At 46.7% G+C, this 21,359-nt stretch overlaps 1 protein-coding gene across 1 annotated transcript in view; it reads right to left on the bottom strand.

Annotated features, from left to right (window-relative positions):
• LOC105479109 (prostaglandin F2 receptor inhibitor) overlaps positions 1 to 10,714 on the bottom strand; it is a 78,064-nt gene extending 67,350 nt beyond the window's left edge. Inside the window, exon 1 of the mRNA XM_011736925.3 lies at positions 10,464 to 10,714. Within this exon, the coding sequence (XP_011735227.2) occupies positions 10,464 to 10,512 (49 nt within the window). The 5' untranslated portion in view covers positions 10,513 to 10,714. The remainder of the gene's footprint in view (positions 1 to 10,463) is intronic.
• Between the last annotated feature and the right edge of the window lie 10,645 nt (positions 10,715 to 21,359).

The raw sequence follows: 21,359 nt of genomic DNA on the forward strand, positions 1-21,359 counted from the left end.
CAACTCTTCTACCCTTCAGGAAGGGTGTAAAATCCAAAGTAGTGGCAATATTTATACATATCTAAAGATGTCTGTGTCTTTTCTCATTGTGGTCTGGGGTACACTGGGAAAAGGGCAACCTGTGGAACATCTTCTAGGCTCTTTCCTAGGCTGAAGGGAGAAGACACGAGTCACATTTGTGAGGGCTGAGGCTTGATTAGTCAGCCCCAGCTTACTCATGGCTGATATCCTCAATCAAAACTTGCACACACAAAAAAAATCAGTAATGATAAGAAACAGTCTGTCACCTAGAAATGGCTTATTGTTTTACCGTTTCTGTGACTTCCCCCAGAGGTCTGCCTGAAAGCCCAGTTAGCCTGGTGGTGGGGACACCTCTGTACCCTAGAGAACCACAGGGAAAGATCTTTAGTGCACAGGAAATGGGCTGGAATGAGGCAGCAGTTGCCTATACAAGGACCGAACAATTTCCAGAGCCCTCAGAGGCACCAACCCACTGTTGTGAAGAGGCACCAGGCAGGTGAGAGACAATAGGCACAGGCTGCAGAATCAAAAGTAGTGCTCGGAAGATGGGCAGGAAGCCAGGGCTGCGCCAAGAGGCCACATGGCCAACAGCATGGGTCAGCCTGAACTCAAAAGAATTCTGGAGATGGAAGGGGAGACCTTCGGGATCAGCTAGCCCAGCCCTTATTTTATAGGGGCTGAGAGCTATTCAGCAACTTGTCCAAGGTCACAAAACTAGTGAGTAGAAGGACGAGGGCCAAAATCCAAGCCTCCTGTCTTGAAAGACAAGGAAACAAATGTTATCACAATTTAGCTAACTATATCAATTCCTTTCAGTGTTTTCAAAGATCTATTTTGACTAACATGTAAAGACATACTAGTGTACTGTGGTTATGAACCCACACTCTGGAGCCAGACTATCTGGGTTTGAATCCCAGGTCTGCCACTTACACTGTGACCCTGAGCAAGTGACTTCACCTCTCTGTGACTCAGTTTGCTCATCTATTAAATAGGGGTAACAATAGTGCCTACCCTCATGGGACTATGAAGCCTCCTAAATAAGTTCATCTATGGAAAGTGCATTAGCCGGTCTCAGCTGCTCAGGAGGCTGAAGTGGGAGGATGACTTGAGCCTGGGAGGTTGAGGCTGCAGTGGGCTATGACTGCAACGTTACACTCCAGCCTGGGTGACAGAGACCCCATCTCTCTAAAAAAAGGAAAGAAAAAAAAAAAAAAGCATAGTGCCTGGCACAAAATAAATGCTACAAAAAAGGCAGACAAGAATTTCCTGGGAAGGAACGAACCCTCATATTGGTTTCTCTGCATCACACCTGGTCCCCAACCCCCAATTCATCTTAGTCATAGGTTACTGCCTTTTCCCCACGATGCCTGGGGCTAATGCTTCTAAGTCACACCCCTCTCTCCTAATCCATTCAGGCCCAACCCAGTCAGATATTAGCTCAACCAGCCAAAATGGTGGAAGAGGCGAAAATTCTGAATAAATGCTTATGTCACTACCGGCCATCCAGCCTGTCACCTCTTAGATCTCTGCTGCCAAAACCCGGAACTCAGAAGTTACCTCTCTTGACCCTCACCTCCTACTTTTCTAGATTACCCACTCCCTTGCACCTCAGAATCTGCTTTTATGCCCTCATCATGCCCTCCAGGCCCTCAAACCTTCTGCAGGTGCATCAGGCCTGGAAGCCCCACTCACCTGCCTATCCCACCTGTATTGCTTGGCTACTCTTTCCTGTGATGTTCTCATCAGTTCCCTTGGTTCCCTTATCCCTCATCCTTCCACCCTCATTCCATGGAGAGACCACATGATGCTGTCTCTCTTAGGCTGCCAAACTTGGTGGGATAAAGCCAGGAAACTAGGCCCACTGCCTCCACTACAGACCTAAGCTATCCTCCATCCTTCATTGCTAACTGAATGTCTGTCACATTCCCATGGGGTCCAGCCCCAGCCCACTCTCCTCCAGCTCTGACTCTGACCATGGCTTTGCCTCAGTCCCACTGAGAAAGCCCAGACTACCAAGTAATTTGTGTGCCAAACACTCCTCCAGACATGCTTCTCAAACTTTAGCATGCATTGGAATCCCCTGGGGATCTTGTTCAAATACAAACTTTGATTCACAAGGTTGGACCTGAGGTTCCCCCAGGTGCTGCCAATGCTGGTGGTCCACAGAACACACTTGGGGTAGCAGATTTCTAGGAACTTACACACCCTAATGTTTGCATTCTTCTAAATATATTGTTTTTAATCTTCATGGAAAACCTTCAAGAGAGGTATTATTCCCATTTCACAGAGACAGAAAGTAAGATTCAAAGAGGTTAGAAAATCTGTCCAAGGTTCACGCTGAGGGGAGGCAGGATTCAAATGAAAGGCTGATTCTGAAGCCTGAACCCCATTTTTTCCTCTTTAACTGGGAGATGAAGTAAGGATGGAAGAGTAAAGAACAGAAGTAGGTTTTAAAAACACACATGTTATGGCTTATTTGTAATACAAACTATTAAAATCTTCTTAGCTGATATAAGAGAAAGATGGATTACAAAATGCAAGAGTCCCTTTGCTAGAGATTCTGCCTAACAGCCAAAGACCAAAAAGCTATCAGAGAGTAAGTTAATTCCACCAATCAACATGGAAGAAGACATCCAGAGGGACACAGAGGCAACTTTATATGTGTGCAGATAAAGAAAGAAAGAACATATAGGCCAGGCACAGTGGCTCACAATATTTTGGGAGGCTGAGGCAGGAGGATCACTTGAGGCCAGGAGTTTGAGACCAGCCTGAGAAACATAGCAAGACCTTGCCTCTAAAAAAAGATAAAAAATTAGCCAGGCATGGTGGTGCAGTCAGTCCTAGCTACTCAGGAGGCTGAGATGGGAGGACTGCTTGAGCCCAGGAGTTTCATGCTGCAATGAGCTGTGATTGTACCACTGTAATCCAGCCGGGGTGATAGCGTGAGACCCTGTCCTAAAAAGAGAGAGACAGGGAACAAGGGAACATATAGATAACCTCTAACTAGCACATCTGGGGAAGCTTTGGGGCTACTCTTAGGGCAGTCTGAGAGCACTGCAGAGACTGCAGAGAGCACCACACTGCTCTCTGCATGCTCTCCTCTCCCTCTCCTTTCTCTCCTCTCTGGCTTTTCAAGGCTAGGGTTTCTATTTGCACCCCAACCCCCAATGCCACCTTCTCTGGAGTCCACACCCAGTAGTCACGGCTGCTCACTGCTCTTCAGCCTGTCCTTTGCCATGAGAGTCTCCCAGCTGGCCTGTGGGCCTGTTTGGAGACTCCTGGATCCTGTTTAAGTTGATCTGGTTCTGCCGTGCCCCGAGCCACTACCCTCACAGTGATCTTCTGCTCCACACCACCTGAAAAGGTGGGCGATCGTTTCTGACTCAGAGTTCCTTCCCCACCCCACCCACTTCTCAAGTTCTGTGATTTCCCTTCCTCCTTCACTGTTTGGGCAGACTTCACAGTGCCCATATCCAAGGGCTTCTCTGTCTTTATCCTTCCAGTTCTGCAGCAGCATGTGACCAATCCCTCTTTAACGAGTCCACTCACACCCATCTCTGCTTTGCTTCCGAGAGCTGTGCTCTCCCGGTACTTCTTCTCCCCTTCCCTGACTACTCCTAGCACTCTCCCTTTCATTTCCTGTCTCCTCACTGCAGGCATTGCCAAGAACCTGCCCTTTGACCCTCATCTCAATCGTCCACTTTCTGACATCTAGTGCATTTTGTCCGACCCTTTGAGGGCAGATCTGAGTCTGCTCTGTTCATAGAGCAATCCTCAGAACAATGCCCGGCGTGTAATAGCAGGCGCTTGCTCAATATTTGCTGAATAAATGAGCTGCTAGCCGTGTTACTGAGCTTCTCACCTTGCATCTTCAAACAGCTCATTCCAAGGCTCGGGCTAAAGGGCTGTAGTTCACCAAGTGAAGGAGAGAACTGCCATCCTTCGTCAAATCATAGCACACACAGGAAATGATAATATCTGTGTAGCTCTCCAGGTAAGCAGGCCTTTGGATTTAGAGGCAGCCCCTGCCCTGTGGGTATCAATATCATGAAAACCCAGCTGAAACCCATGTGGGTCCCTTACTGCGGCCCATTAGCTGGGAAGTTCTGTCTAGCCCAGCTCTAAAGAAGAGCAAGGAAGAGCCATTATCAGAATATTCCTGGCTTAGAGTCACTTTTAAGCTCCAAGAAGTAACTCATCTATCTGCCTACTATCTCTATTTCATTAGGATTCCAAGGTAGCACCCACTCTGAAATGTGCCCGGAACCCTAAGGCACAATTTCACTCTTCACTATTCTAAGCCAAATTCATCCTAGACAGAGCAACAGTAGCCACGGGTTCTTCTCCACTCCTGTGAAATACCCCAAGTGATGTAAATATTTTCACATTCCAACTGCTTGTAAAGGTGTGAAACAGGATGCAATTAAGGGCCCAGAACATTTTACTTAGACTTGAATCATGCTGCTGAGTGACTCCATAATCTACCACAAACAGTTACAGAGTATTGTGGAAAATCAGCCTTCAAAGAACACAAGCAAATACACAGAGCCATGATCTCCAGCCTAATGGAAACGCATATTGCTGGGACGCGACAGTGTTAACTACTGGGTCGAATTCTGTTGCTTCCCAAAGACTATAGTTGGTGTGGGGAGAAATAGTCCAAGATCGAAAAATCCACCGACTGTGCCAACTGCAGCACTTCGCCTTTTCCAGAAGATAAATTATGAAGAATTTTTGCCAGTTCAAGTTATTTTCCCAAAGCAGAGTCAAATGACCCTTGCAACCCTGCCTTGAAGAGACCAATGCAATTAAACGAAAACAGCTATGAACTGCCTGGACAGCATCCCTCCAACTTCGTTTCATAAAGTGAGATGCAGACACACACCGACAGACAAGCACACACCTTATTTAACTGCCAGACGCAGTGCCAATGTGAAAATGCACATTCAATCTATGGGTGGAAAATCAGCAAAGCAGTTCATCGCTAAAACAAAATAGACACATAAATGTCGACTAGCTTGCTGCCTTGCAAGGAATGATCACTGACAACTAGAGTTCCTATTCAGCAGGCTAATAAGAATAATTATAGCCAGGGCAGGCATTAATCAGCTTGGCAGATACAGGAATTCTGTTAACAAGGCTAAAATGAGTGCCAAGGAATCTCTGAAGGCCACAACACTTCAAAGACTGTTAAAGCTGGATGGATTCACTAGGGTTCCTCCCGCTGGCCTTCCTCCTCCTTCAGGCTTTCCAGAGACAGTTGCATTTAGGCCCATCCTCAGAGCCGACATGGCCACCTGCTAGGGTTGCAGGGATGCCACACCTCTGAGGTACATGCTGGCACTATCCTTCCCTTCAGGAAGTGTGCCTGGGCTGCATTAATCCTGGATCCTCCTATTTTTAAATGCACTTTCACTTTCAAACCACTATTATCCTTCTTCACCTAAACTAATCTCAAGCAATACACAGCATAAGGTTTAGCGACTATAAGTCAACTCTTCCTTAGAAGAGACAGAATGGAGTCCTGAGATCAGATCCTGGGTCTTCTAGGGAATATCTGTATGACTCTAGACCAGTTAACTAACTTTTCTAGGCATCAGTTTCCTTATCTGTAATAAAGAGAAAATAATAGTGACTTTCTCAAAGTATTGCTGTGAGGAATAAATACCAGAATGTATGTCAGAGCTTGATGCTTGATATGCCATCTAGAAATAGTAGCTATTATTAGTCTGTGCCCATTAGGTGCAAAGCCTTGTACAGAAGCTATGAGGAAAAAAAACAAACAAAATATTCAGTATGCAGAGACACACACACATTAGACAGGAGTGGCTGTGCCTGGGCAGGAGGGTGGACACATTTTTTTCCTTTTTTTTTTTTTTTTTTTTTTTTGAGACAGGGTCTCACTTTGTTGGGCAAGCTGGAGTGCAGTGGTGCGATCACGGTCCCCTACAGCCTTGACTCCCCAGACTCAAGTGATCCTCCCCATTCAGCCTCCCAAGTAGCTGGAACCACAGGCACATGCCACCATACTCAGCTAACTTTTCTTATTTTTTAGTAGAGATGGGGGTCTCACTATGTTGCACAGGCTGGTCTCAATCTCCCGATCTCAAGCAGTCCTCCCGCCTTGGCCTCCCAAAGTGCTGGGATTGCAGGCATGAGCTGACATGTTTAGCCCAGATTTTTCTTTTGACCTTGTATCCTCTATAAGTAACACAGAGACTGCTAGCTGTTCCCTCAAAATCTGTCCTTCCCTTCTTCCATAGTAGCTGGCACATGGCTTCCCAGTTTTCCTTACAGCTAGTGTGGCACGGGCCCAAAGTCTCTCCAATAGAACGTGTGCAGAAATGACGTGTGCCACTTTCAAGTCTGACCCACAAAGCCTCCATATATTCTACTCCACACTCTTTTCCTCCTTTGTAGGGGCTGGAATGGTGAAGATGACTACCAAAGTGATCTTAGAAACTGTGAGTTGAAGACAGCGGAACTGCCACCAGCTGGGGAGCCAGAATGACTGTGGAAAGCAGGGTTCCCACCCAACCCTTCCCTCTGAAGCATCTCCCTCACATTGTTATATAAGACACATCTATTGTCTGAACCACTATGCTTCGAGTTTGTTAGAGCAGTTTAGCCTACCTGATTAATACAAAGTCCTTTTATATTATTTGAATTCTAAAATACTGATGTGATGCTTTTGACACTTAAAAAAGTATCTCAATAGATTTACCAAAATAAAGACATAAATGAAGAAAATGTGTTAATCCCACCCTACAATCTCTGTGCCTTCCACTCTCCAATTTATGTTGCACTAGTTGAGGGTTTATCCTCCTCAACACATCACCCTGTCCTCCTAATCTCGCCCTACAAACTTTTAATGGCTACCCATTCCCACAGATAAAACGACATATATATTTATAAGTATTCAGTCAGCCAATACGTAACAAACACCCAGTATGGGTTATATATCCTATTAGTAATAGGGACATTGTAGTGAACAAAACCAATGTGGCCCCTGCCCCCAGGGGAAACAATTGGAGTAGGGAACAGACAATTACATACAATGAAGTAAATATATGCTCTGATGACAGGGCACAGACCGCCTGGCAGCACCCAGAGCGCCAAGAAATCTACCCCTCCCAGTCCAGACTCCTCAGCACAGCACGCAAAACCTACAGGATCTATCTCAAACCCACCTTTCCTCCCCCATTATTTCCTCCTCCCCCAAATAATTGCACCCCCATTTCCTCCTCCTCCCAGTTACATAGAACTTACGTGCCATTTCTGAATGAGCCATGTACTTTCACTCATCCACACTTTAGGCTTTTCCCCAGAGCCTAGAATGCTCTTCTATCCTTTCTTTCAAAATTCTAATTATCCTCAAGGCTCAGCTCAAATGTCACCTCTTCAGCAAAACCAGCCCCAACCCCCAAGTCAAAATTAATCATCCCCTTCCTTGTTTCCCACACTTGGTTTCCACGTCAGGTATTTCATTCAGGCCTGTGGTTAGCTATTTTATTCTCTGTCCACTCACACCCACCAGCCGCTCAGGCAGATGCTGTGTCTTGGTCATTTGTCTGGGACTCCCAGTATTGAACACACGGTTGCACACAGAGTGGCACTCTCTCTGTGAATGTGGCACATTTCTTGAGTGGCCACTCAAGAAATGCCACACTGAGTGGACGGGCAAGACAGATCAGACACAGGCAATGGATGTGAAACCTGCCCTATGTGGCTGGGTGGGTTCTGGTGGGATCATGGTAGGTGGGTTTAGAAAGGCTTCATGGAGAAAGTGAGTTTTAGGGGAAAAAGGAAATACTAATACACAGGCAAGAGGTGAGAAGTAGAAGGGGCCGGAAAGTTTAATATAGTCTACATAAAGGAGAGCAAACAGGTTAGATAGAACAAAGTGTGTGAGCCAGAGAAGACTGGAGGGGAGGACACTAGGGGCAACATCTCCTTGGAGGAAAGTCATAAGGACCCAGTGAGAACAGGTGGGAGCCCCAAAAATGATCATTTAGGAAAAGGATGAGCTTAAAAGGGAGGCTGGAGGAAATAACCAACCACGAAGACACCAATTGTGTGGGAACAATTGGGACCTGGGCTAAGACAGTAGCCGTAGAAACAGGAAGGAAAGGAAGAAGCTGGAGTCTGTGCTATGGGGAGACGCAAGAATTGAGAGACTATGTGAATGTGGAGGTCAAAAAGAGCAGTGATACCAAGATTATACTCAGGTTACTCCCTAGGAGGAAAGATGATCTTGCTTATCAATGTATTACATTTCAGGGATCAGTACAGTGCTAGAGTAGTGTAACACAGGGAGACCTTCCCAGAGGTCAGGCTGAAGTCACGCCAAGTGAGATTCTGTGGCAGCAGAGTTATCAGGAGGGTCATCAATGGTTCAGAGAACTGTCAGGTAAAAAGGCACCGGCTAGTGACACCACAGAAATTCCCAGTGTAATTCATAGGAGGCATCCAGCCAGGACAGGATATGCTGGAGTACAATCAAGATTTCCCCAAGCTGTGCTTTCCCCACTTCTATTTTGCTTTTGTCAGTCTCTCTTTGCCCCCTTCCCTCTTCCCCCCTCATTATGATTACTCAAGGGCATTGTTTTCAAAGTTTTCAAAGTTCTACCTCATCCCACCCTCATAACTGGTACCCAGGTTGTTCAAAGAACTGCACAACTCTAGGGGGAGTCATTCACACAGACTACAAAGTGAACAGCAGCTCCCGAAGTTGCACAGTGCACAATCTGTGCAAACCCAGGCCACGGCCCTGCTTGACCTAGACACACACAGTCAATAAAAATTGTGTGTGGACTGTAACAGCAGTGCACCACTAACATACAACTTACAAGGGTCCCGCAGTGAAAAGTAAAGATTAAAAGCACTACCACCGGGTGTGGTGGAGCATGCCTGTAATCCCAGCACTTCAGGAGGCTCAGGTGGGAGAGTCAATTGAGCCCAGGAGTTTGAGGCTTCAGTGAGCTATAGTTGTGCTACTGAACTCCAGACTGGGTGACAGAGTGAGGCTTTGTTTCAAAAATAAAAACAAAGCACTAGGATCAGGGACTATAGAAAAGATGCCATAAAACTAAGTGGAAGATCTGGAAGCTTTCTGCACATGGGCTGAAGCTGAAGCAATGTGGCTGGACGAGCTCTCTGAGGGAGTCAGTTCAGAAAATCTCTTCAAGGTGAAGGAAGAAAACACAGAAGCTAGCAAGGCTGGTTTACCAGCAGCAGGAGTCACGGGGCTTAGAGCAGTGTGGGCCCCCGGTGTCCCCAGTAGGGGAGTGGCTATAGAAGGCCTTCTCTGGGACCCTCCGACCATAAGTGCAGAGTAGTCATTTGCCCTGTGTGCAGCTGGGACCTGGATGGGACGGACACCGCACACCATGCGCTCTGTAAAAGACTCAGATCTGCCTTCTCTAGGGGCTTGGAAGAGAACCCCAGGCCGGGTCATAAGAATCATCTTGTCCTGGTTGACGCTGACCACAAGGATCCAAGAATATCAAAGCATTTAAGAGTCGGCCCTGGGGTACCATGGTGGGCACTTAATAAACATATTTCCGTGGCTGGCTAGGATCACCATGTGGATCTACGTGAAGATGGTGTCTGTGTATGGAGTGAATGGAAAATGGAGAGGGAAAAAACCCACAAAAGATTCCTTGGGTGGGGGGAGGGCGCTGGGCCAAAACCTCACCGGGCACCGAGGGTTTCCGGAGGGTGGAAGATGAGGGGACAGTAAGGGAGGAAAAGTAACAGGTAGAAAAAGTTGGAGAAGCCAGGCTCTTAGGTCTTTGTGTATAAATACGCAGCTAGGCAGCTTCAAGAAAAGCTAAAAGAAAAGACTGAGGCAGACAATCTAGCCACGACGAAAATGACGGCAGGACTCGCCCGCCGATTTCCATTGTAACGCTCCGGGCCACCCTGTGACCTTCGTGGAAGGAAGTTGGAGGATTCTCTCGCTTCCCTGGAAAGGCAACTCCGCGCGGGCTGGGCGAAGAGAGACCCGGCCGGCGGCGGCTATGGCGGGGCATATCAAAGGCTCACATTTCCGCTCTCGAGCGGGGAACCCGGGCCGGGACCGCAGCACCTTCCGGGCCGGGAGTTCAAGGTGAGCCGGGCTCCCGGCGGCCAACAGGTAGGGAGGGCTGGGGAAAGCCGGCCCGGGCCACTCCCCCCGGCACATGTTGGGGGCGAGGCTCGGCCTGGCGGATCCGCCACTTGCACCCTGCGCGCGGGGCCCGGGCTGATTCGCGCCAGGCTCCGGGCGGCCCCGCGGCCGCTCCCCGCCGGGCCAAGCAGCCCGCGCACCCCGGCCGGGTTTCCCGGGAGCAGCCCGGGCACCCTCAGTGACCCAGGCCGCGCGCTGCAGCCGCGCCCCGCCGAGCCCTCCAGGGCCCTGCCAGACTCCCTGCGCCCAGCTGAGCCCCGCGCACACTCACCCAGCGACAGGAGCGCCAGCAGCAGCGGCCTCGGCGCCAGGCGCCCCATGCTCGCCCGGCGGGAGCGACTCTCCCCCTCCTCCTCCTTCCCCGCCGCCTCTCCTCCTCCTCCTCCTCCAGCTCCGGCTGCTCCAGAGTCGGCGCTCCTCCGCCTGGGCCGCGCGCCTGCTCCGCTCTCCTCGCGAGCCGATAAATCCCAGCGCTGGGGCGTACGTGCGCCCCTGGCTCCGCTCGCTCCCTCCCGCCTCCTTCCCTCCCTCCTCCAGCCGGCCGGGCCCGGGAACCGGCCCCGCCGATCCGAGTGTGCAGCCCCGACCGCTTCCCGAAAGCAGAAGGGAAGAACCGCAGCGCCCGCCCGCCCGCGCCTCCCATCCGGCGCTTTGCCAGCAACAAACACAAACTTTCCCAAGCCCCTCCCCGCTCCAGGTAACGGAGGAAGCGCAGGGGCCACCCGCTTAAAGGCGAGGAGGCGTCGGAGCCCACCCTGCCTTCCCCTCTAGGCCCCCACCCCACAAGAAACTTTCCTCCGACCTTTAAAAGTTGGCCTGGGAAAGACTCGTCTGGAAATCCCTTCGCTTTAGCCCTATCCCGGGACACCCCGCGTTCCATCACGCTGGAGTCACCCACGCGTGTCTAGTCTATCCTCAATCAACTGCCCGCTCGTTCGGCCTCTCGTGCTGAGCTAAACACCCCAGCAACCAGCCGCTTGGCCTATGCCAAAAATTACGCAGATGGGAGCGAAGGAGCTGAAAGGACTTTTGAAGGCCACGGATTCCAACGTCTACCATACAGAGGCCTTAAATGTTTCGGTGAGGTGCCCAAGGATTCACAGGGAAGGGGCAAAATCAGAACCCCGCTGTCCTGACTGCCCACTCCCCGGTGATTTGGGTGGGCCTGCCTCCTCCTTACCCAGCACCCTCCCTCTCCTCAGCGCCTGTGGCACTGATTAGAACAGCTCCACACAAAGACACCCATTTAAAAAACAAACGAAACCCAAGTGTATTAATAGCTATAGTACTTCATATAGAATGTACTGTTAAGACTTCATATTTCTTGCTCTAAGTGGACACCACTGGTTGCCAATAAAGACTCATACTTCCCCCCACAATAGAGTTTTGTGCTTTTGATTTGAATACAAAAGGCCCCACGGGTATTGGGAGAAACGGAGCATTCCTTGCTTGAAACTTAGCAAGCATGATTCAGACACGCAAGGAGCAGGACTGGTGCCCACTGCCCTCACTGGGCTTTCATTCACATGTGGAAAACGGATCACAGATGCTTATGCGGAAACTGCCCACACTCACACAGGGGAAAAACACTACTTTTACTCTCATGCATCCGTGTTTCAACCAACAAATGTTTCTTATTTCCACTATCAAATGTGTGATTAGCCAGGTATGAACCCTTTGGAAAGAGTCTTAAAAATTCATTCCTGGTGGTGCAACGTTATTGTACTTAATGGCACTGAATGGTACACTTAGAAATGTTTAAAATTGCTAGGCATGGTAACTGGTGCCTGTAATGCTAGCTACTCAGAAGACTGAAGTTGGGGGCGGGGGCGGGGGTAGAGGGAGGCCGGGAGCGGGGGCAAGGATGGTGTTGCTTGAAACCAGGAGTTTTTATTTGTTTTGTCTTTTTTCTTTATTTCATTTTTGAGACAGGATCTCGATCTGTCACCCAGGCTGAAGTGCAGTGCTGCGATCAGGAATCACTGCCGCCTTGACATCCCAGGCTCAAGCAATCCTCCCACCTCCACCTCTCAATAGCTGGGACCACATATGTGTGCCACCACACTCTAGCTAATTGTTTCTATTTTTTTGTAGACACTGGAGTCTCCCTATGTTGGCCAGGCGGGTCTTGAACTCCTGGGCTCAAGCGATTTTCCTGCCTCAGCCTCCCAAAGGACTAGGATTACAGGTCTGAGCCACTGGGCCAAAACTTTTTCTTGTTTTTCTTTTTTCTTTGTTTTTGAGGCTAGAAGTTTGAGACCACTTGGGCAACATTGTGAGACACTGTCTCTAAAAAAAAAGTTGTAATTTTAAAATGGTAAATTTTGTGTTATGTACATTTTATACAATAATTTTTTTAAAATTTTTTTCTGCCACCAAGCCTTTCCTGGTTCTGTTCATACACACTGTAATTCCTTTATCTTCCCCATCCCAATTCTTCCCTAGAATTTTTCAGGGAAGTTTTCCAATTTCATTCAATCAACCTTGAATGCAAGCCTAATGTTAGGCCTTGGAAGATAGTGGAGCTTCAGAGAAATGTGAGGCCTGGCACCTTCAGCAGCTCAGATTTCAGCTCATCCTTCATCTTTCCTTTTCTTAACCACCTAGAAAACTTAATGTCTGAACCATACATTGTGGCACTTGGTCACATTCATTTTAGCGAAACATATACACTGCCCCCATCTCTGTCTAATAATGCATGGGCCTAAGAAGCTGTCACATTTTCACCTTGTATCCCACCTTATGGCAGAGTAGATGTTTTAAAAACTCTTTTGTTTAATAAACAATGCGTGACAGGGACTGTGCCTAGCACATGGTAGGTCCTAATGTATATTTATAGAGTGAATTAATGGCACACACTGGGCTAAATCCTGGGGGTACAGGGATGAAGCAGACAGTTCCTGCCCTTGAGGAGCCTACAGTTTGTGCATTGTGATAGCATGTGCAAGGTAGAGTCGTGACACCACAAGGGAGCGGCCAGTCCAGGAGGAGGCTGTCATGACTATGCATTGAGTCTTGAAAAATTGGTAGGTCTTTAGCTGTGGAGTGTAGGGATAAGCTTACAATACATGTTGTGTATTTAGTGTGATAGAGATTCTTCTTGCCTCACCCACGCCCGGGTGTTATTAAATTAATGGTGCACCTTACAATCATGGGAATAACAGTGGTTAACCGTTGAAATGATGAGAATAAATAAAATTGTCTAGGTAAGGCAGGTAGAATGAGAACTGAAGTGGGTAGCCTGCTGGTGGCTGGCAGTTAACTGTCATGGGAGTTAACCAAAGAGCCATTTTTTTTAAGCAAAAAATAAGCATAAATTGATAACTCTAGACTGTTGGTTATAACCACCACACCCTTTGCACATTCCTGACTACCAATGGATAAAGGAAGAAGCACTCACAGCAGACTGGCACAATTTGTTAATTCATGACTCTGGAATCTGACGATGCTTTTACTATGAAAGATATTTATTTACCAGAGTGAGTAACCTTCTATACAGCTAAGGCTTTTGCCCCAACCAGTTGTTCTCCTGTCTTAGTCTATAGGCTTGCCTGGGGCAGGAAGACTCACTCTCCAGCAATTCTAATTGATTCACGCCCACCCCCAAGGAGAGTGCTGACATAGGTTTCTTTTCTCCAACCATAGTGCCCCCAAGGGGCACTGGTCATAGCAGTCAGACCTTATGGTCTTCTGGTTACACATGTCTTTCTGCAGGTGATACCCCTAAAACCTTACAAGAGTCCTCATACTATTACGCCAAACAAGTTTCCCTGCTGAGATCAGGCAAAAACATCATCATATTATTTAACTTTGTGAATGAAAATGTTAAAAAGTTCCCAGTGAATGAAACTGCTGATCTGAGATTCACCTAGACTTGGGGTTTTTGGCCCTGCCACACGCACACAGTCTCCAAAGGACCCTGACCCCTACCTACTTCAGCAGGGGCTCAGGGACAGGAGTATGTTCCATGGCAACGTTTCATTCCAGTAATCATTTTCACTCTCAGTCTTCCTTGTTCCATGTCCAGATGTATATTTTCCTGGTTAAAGTTAAACAGGGATGACTAAGCAAAAAGAAATTTAGGATTAAATTACAGAATTAGAAAATGAAATTAAAAGTTAAAAAGGGAGGGGTGGTGAGAGGAGGCCTTTATTTCCCCATGAGTGAGAGTCCTGCAATACTGGTGAGATTAGTGGGAAGCTGTAGAATGCTCATCTGACAAGTTTGAAAACAGCAAGGGACCTCATCTGTTTGGTGTGGGCTAAGCAGGGTCCTGCCTGAGGGCTGGTCCTGCTCCATAACCACCCAACTATCAATCCTCCCCATCTTTTCTTCAGCCCTAAAAGACTGAAGTGGAACATGGTGGAGAAAGTGTTCTTAAATGACTTAGAACTGTTCCAGATTCCACCTCCGCCAGGCCAAAAGTGTCTCCCTGGGAACCTACCCCACATAGCATCACGCCTGCAGGAACACTGCGGTGGAGAAGTGTGAGGAGAAAATAAGGAATTGGATGGAGGTGAGGCTTTGGCAATAAAAGCTCTCCCCAAGACTGAGGCTATTTCCTGGGTTAGGAGCCGACAGAGCCCTTGCCCTGGAGGGGCTTATCATCTAATTTAATGCATGAAAAACCTGGCATGAAAAACCTGGAATACAGTGAAGGGTGGGGAGGAGATGGAAACCACAAGAGCAAAGGAATTGAAAGAAAGGTAAATAGATAAGAGAGGCACAAGCCATTATGTGTTGTATTCTGCAAATATGCTATCATCTGGGCTGGAAGTATCTCCTCAAATGAACAGAGACAGCAGTCCCTTGTGCAAAAGAGAGGCTAACACATTAGAAATAGCTGCAGGCACTGTGGATGTTGGAGTAAGTTCTTTACCTAAGGTCAGGGCTGCCAAGTAGGATGGAGCCCAAGGGTGCCCCATCAACATTGTGCGCTGTCTCTGAGCTGCTATGCCCAGGAGAGGCCTTTTCCCCTCAGAGGAAGGGAGTTTATCCCAGTCTTCACACATAAATTAGGAGGGGGAAGGAGGGAGAGGAGGAGGAAGATGTCGTCTTCCTTTTACCATTTCCCCACTTGCATTTCTCACACCACGTGAGCTGCACTTCTGGGTTCAACTAGAATATTGTCTTAAGTTCCAGGCACTATATTTTAAGTACAACATTTACAAACTAAAATGTATCCAGAGTAGGGAGGGTTCCTGGCGAAAATACAGAATGCCCAGTAAAATTGGAATTTCAGGTAAATAAGAAATGCATTTTTAGTATAAGTATGTCCCAAATACAGGAGCATACTTATACTAAAAATGTATTCCTTGTTTATCTGAAACTCAATTTCGACCGAGCATTCCATATTTTTATCTGTGAAATCAGGCAACCCTCATCAGGAGAAGAGTTACCTTATATGGAAAGAGGTTCTTCTGGAAGACTTGGAGAAGACAACAGGGAGCTCTGAGGAGCTGTCTTCAGTTGTTTTTGAACTGTTGTACTTTAAGGGAGGAGTAGACTTTGATTTGAGGTCTTACTCTGAGTCACTGGGTAAAAATTGCTAAGAGACAAAATTGGTTTAGTTTGTAATAACCACTTAGCTCAACGATAAGGGGAGTTACATTATACAGTGGTATCCTCTCCTCTCTAAAAAGCATCCAGCCTGAGGTTGAATGCTTACCTCTAAGGCGTTAATGCCCCTCTAAGGGGACATTAGGTGGAGCCATGGACAAACTGACCTTGGAGGAAATCCTTTCCAATCCCAAGATTTTGAGATTTACCTAAATCCAGCCAATTCTTTTTTCTAGTCCATCTTCCAAAGTTCAGCCTTTGTCCTTGCTACACTTCTCCGTCTCTAACTTAAGGCTGAGCCGTAGATGTGCTCTGCAGCACTAGAGAACAGAGAAACTCATAGACAGACGCCATGGTTTTATTATGAAATCTGAGATTACAACTCCTGCTCACCAGGTACTCTCCACTGGAAAGGACTCACAGAACGATTATTCTAAAACGGAGCCATCATTTTGGTAGACATGGCTACATTTTTTATCTACTTTGTAACTCATAATCCCCTTCAGCCAGTCACTTGTTGCCCAGGTACACGTTGCAACATTTTGCAACTTTGTCTATCTTGGAGGGTGTACATGGAATGGCATTTTGCATAGTCAGTCATATCATGGCTACTTTAATGAATGGTTGTTCATCCACCTGCAGCAGAAGCAGGTTTGTTGCACCTGCTTTAATATTTTTTCCAGCTTAAAATTATTGTATCCATGCTTTATGATATGAAGTTGATGAGGTTTCAATCACCCATTGACCTCTGGGTTGGAAGGCAAAGTTACTTTCTGAGGAGAATCTTGGACGCCCTCCCCATGAAAACACTGAGGGTCCTGAGTCACAGCTGGCTGTCCTAATGTGGCCCCACCTAGAACAGTCACCATCTAAATGAGGATTTCAAACTTACTGCCCCTTAATATTTTTTAAATGCTCAGCTGGGAAAAACAGTATTTATGGAAGATTATTAAAGTAAATGCAGTCTGTGCATTTTTCTAGACACCCAAAAATCTATCCCTAAATTATGAATTAAGTAGAACATCAGTGAGCTTAGTACCTGGATATACCATATTGGCACCCTCATAAAGTTGCTTTTACTGAATTGCATTTTGTCATGGTACCATCAGCCTATATTGAGGGATGTCCTAAGAAACAGCTTTGTGCACTTCATCATTTTGTTTCCCAGAAGGACAGGTTTACAGATGCTCTTCATTAAATCAGACAGCAGCCTCTCTACTTAGGATGCATGGAGGAATTTTACTCTCATCTCAGTACCACAAATAGTTGTGCTTTTCCTTAGTGACTGGTTTCTTTTTTCCTATGGATTCTGTAAATATTGTAACTGATGGTGTTTTCCTTTTCATGGTAGTGATTGGGAAGGTTATGTTCAATTCTATGACCTATCTCTAGCAAATGAATAAAACTTTTTTTTTTTTTGAGACAGAGTCTTGCACTGTCACCCAAGCTGGAGTGCAGTAGTATGATCATGGCTCACTGCAGCCTCAACCTCCTGGGCTCAAGCGATCTTCCCACCCTAGCCTCCCAAGTAGCTAAGACTGCAGACATGCACCACCATGCTCAGTTAATTTTTAAAAAAATTTTTTTGTAGAGACAGGGTCTCCCTGTATTGCCCAGGCTGGTCTTGAACTCAGGCTTCAAGCAATTCTCCTGCCTCAGCCTCCCAAAATGTTGTGATTACAGGCATGAGCCACAGTGCCAAGTCTTGAAGAGGACTTATAGCATGAGTTTTGCATAACTCCCTGCTAGCTCCTCCTTACCTTGCCATCCTTATTTTCCCTTTCCCTCATTTACTATTTTTTTTTTTCATTTTCATTTCTTTTCTATGTTCATGCAATTGCACAATGCAGGAACTCCTTCCTACTGTAAAATTCTAGTCCACACCTCCTGCCCTTCAAGAGACATTTTAAATTCTAACTCCTCATTTGCAGATTAAATGCAATGAGGTAATAATCACAATGAGCTCTGCTTCCAGAGAAAGACTGGAATGTGATTAGGCTGTGTCAGCCGCCCTAGAACTCAAGGCAGAGTGTGATGAGAAAGGGCACTGCCATCCACCAGAGTCATAGGAGCTCCTGAAAGGATGTTGTTTCCAAAAGCAGCAGACAGTTGACTCTCCTAACCCTAGAAAACTGCACTGCTCATCTGTCTGCACTGGGTTAGCAAATATTAGGGTTCGTTTGCTTTCTCTAAGCACACAGTGGTTGAGGGCTGGAGTGGCCTGCGTGTCCAGGACAGATGAATGGGAGTGTGCCCGATTCCATGCAGTCAACAGCTCAGGTGGTATGGTCCAGCCAGCACCAAGTCGCTTATGGCTCCTGTGTACTCTGCCATCTCCTGCTGTCCCCTCCCTCAGAAATGCCTTTCACATGTCCCATGGCTACTCCTGTAGGTTAGGTTCCCTTGAAAGCAAAGCGTGAGACACTGATTTGGCTGTGAGTTCTTTATCTGGGAAGTGATCTCAAAAAGCAATGAGGAGGGAATGGGAAAGCAAGTCAGGGAACAAGAGAAAGTCAATAAATATATGTTATTGAGGTAAGCACAGCTGTGAACAAACTGTGTAGAATGTGCCTTCGAACTGTCCCTCAGGGGACAAGAGGCTCAGGTATTTACTCCCTGATTCTTCTGCCTCAACAGCTGAGTTTTGTCCCTACGGCATTCACTACTCCTTGTCTCCGGGCTGCACCTGTCTGAGTCTAGAGCCCTGAAGCAGACAAGTGGAGAGACAGATGTGTGTGAGGTGGGCCACCCCAGCATACTCTGAACTGTCCACATGGCTGCACAGAAACCCCGGGAGGGGCCGAGGGATACAACTACTCATTACTCCCCCAAGAGCTCTCCCTATTTCACCAGCCGCTGTCTCCACCGTGTCCATGTCACCACTTCTGCATCTGATGCTTGTTTCAGGGTTGTGTATCTGTCCTAGTTTATGTGTCTGTCTCCTCTACTAGAATGAAAGTGGAGGCTGTGTTCCATCAGCTTTGTTTCCCAGGTACCCAGCACAACATTCGAAACATAGTAGGTCTGCTTAATAAATGCTTCAGCTATACTTACAATACTTATGCTTTGATCTCTCTTATATATTGGAGTGCCACATAAAATTTTGTTTGAGGAAAAAGTAATCCAAAATCACTGATCTAACCCAACCCCCTCATTTTACAGATGAAGCATCTGAGGCTCAGAGAACCTAAGTAACTTGTCCAGGATTACACAGTATATTAAAGTGATTATGGAATATTAAAATGATTTCACAAAGTACATCAAATGCAGACAAGGGAGCTGACTGGAGTTACAATGTGAATTATTAGCACTTCAAATGGAAGGTATGACCACCTCTGTGCTAGATTTTCACCAGGAAATTGCTTAAAACAAATTAGCTTGGAAAGTTCCTGAGCTCTGATTAAAGAAGTGAATGGCTTGAGTGAGGCTCTCTCTTCTAGAGGAAGATATTCACCTGCTGTAAACACATTTTCAGGTAATGTACCAAGAACTTTGAATCAGAATGAACTCATTTTGCATTCTCTTCCTCCAACCTGTCCATCTAACATGGCGGCTATAGGGATAGTAGCATTTTCATTTGTAATTTAAAAATGAAGTCTGGCATGTACTACTGTCTCAATAAATTGTGTAAGGTTGGTTGCCATTATTTTTAATGGCAAAAACCACACTTACTTTTGCACTGACCTAACAAAAGTCCTCTCCCAGCCCTCCCCCTTTCCTGTGCAGCCTTCCTGCCCCTAGCCCATCCTCGTGCTGCAGCATTTGGCACATGTGTGGCATACAGAATGCCAGGGACAGCCAAAGCTTATGATGAAAACTGAGAAAAACAGAAGCGTACCACTTCTCACTGTGTGCTAGTATAAAAAAAGAGGAGGTGATATTTTTGATATTGGGATGGGGGTGGTGTCCTATGAGTCGTGGGAACTAGTCATTCCTTCCCAGTGAGAAAGTTAGAATTTATTTGAACAGACATACTCATATGAAACCTTTCTTATTTGCCCAGACATGGGTCAACATTGCTCCAGAAAAGAGGGGCTGGTGTAGCATTTCCATCATCCTTGATGCCATGATGAAAAAGCACTTGGTGAGTGTGAGGCAGACACCTGTTCCTCATCTGTGTGGCCCGTTCTTAAAGTGTTCCTTCTGACACTCACCTGAGCCAACTGATGAAGAGCGATGTGGTGAAATTTTCATCAAGCAATGCAGAATAGAGGTTGAGAGAAGCAGATGCGGAGTCGCAAACCCTGGGGCAATATCCCGGCTCTGCCAGTTACAAAAGCTGCTGACCTTGGGCGAGTTATTTAACCTTTTTGTGTGCAGTTTCCCTGTCTATAAAATGGAGACAATAACAATATTTATGGCGAGTTATTTAACCTTTTTGTGTGCAGTTTCCCTGTCTATAAAATGGAGACAATAATAATATTTATGGCAAAAGATGGTTCTGGGGATAACTGAGAAAGGATTTTAAAAAGTATTTATGTAGGCCAGGTACGGTGGCCCAGGCCTGTAATCCCAGCACTTTGGGAGGCTGAGGCACACAGATCCTTTAAGCCCAGGAGTTCAAGACCAGCCTGGGCAACATGACAAAACCCAGTCTCTACTAAAAATACAAAAAATTAGCCAGGCATGGTGGCATGTGCCTGTAGTGCCAGCTACATGGGGGCTGAGGCAGGAGGATTGCTTGAGCCCAGGAGGAGACTGCAGTGAGCTCTGATCATGCCACTTCACTGTCACCTGGGCAACAGAGTAAAATCCTGTCTTAAAATAAAATAAAATAAAATAAGTATTTATATAATAGAAGCTGTTGGGTTGTCTCTCAAACTTGCTTCCACCTCTACCTCCATCTTGGCAGACAACCAACTGTCTACAAGAATACCAATGTGTCCCATTCCACAGTGTGGTGATATCAAAGGAATCAGCTCTCCTGCCAGGGGCTGTATTTCCAGCTCCCTTTCCATCTAGATGTGGCTGCATGGTTGGTTCTTGACAGTGAGTGTGAGGAGAAATTATATGTGTAACTTGGATAGTGGGCAGGTTGAGAAGCAATTGTGTGGCTTCTCCATACTTTCTCCCTCAGACTGCTAGTTAGAAGCAGAGGCCTAAGATAACAGAGCCACAAGATGGAAGAGAAATAAGAGTCCCTGAATTGCCACATGGAAGAAAGCTGCCCCCAAACAGGAACATCTGCATTGTTCTGTTATGGCAGGGAGAAGTGAGTTTTGATGCTGTTAAGACACTGAAATGTGGGGGCTTACTTGTTACATCTGCTACAGCTACCCTAAGTCATACACTTCCCTTTTCTTTGAATTATTTTCTTTGAATTTTATTTTCTTTCTTTCTTTCTTTCTTTCTTTTTTTTTTTTTTTTTTTTTTTTTGTCATAGAGACAAGGTCTTGCGAATTGCCCAGGCTGGTCTTGAACTCCTGGACTCAAGTGATCCTCCCACCTTAGCCTCCCAGCATGCTGGGATTATATGCCTGAACCACTGCACCTGACCACCTCTCCTGTTTTCTAACAGAACCTCAGTGTTATTGAGGGGTCCACCCAACCTCTGTTGAGCCGTCTGCCTCAAGGGAGACTGGCTGAAGAACTAGTCTGAGTGGGCGAT

This window comes from Macaca nemestrina, chromosome 1, assembly GCF_043159975.1.
Source record: "Macaca nemestrina isolate mMacNem1 chromosome 1, mMacNem.hap1, whole genome shotgun sequence".
NCBI classification, from domain to species: Eukaryota; Metazoa; Chordata; class Mammalia; order Primates; family Cercopithecidae; genus Macaca; species Macaca nemestrina.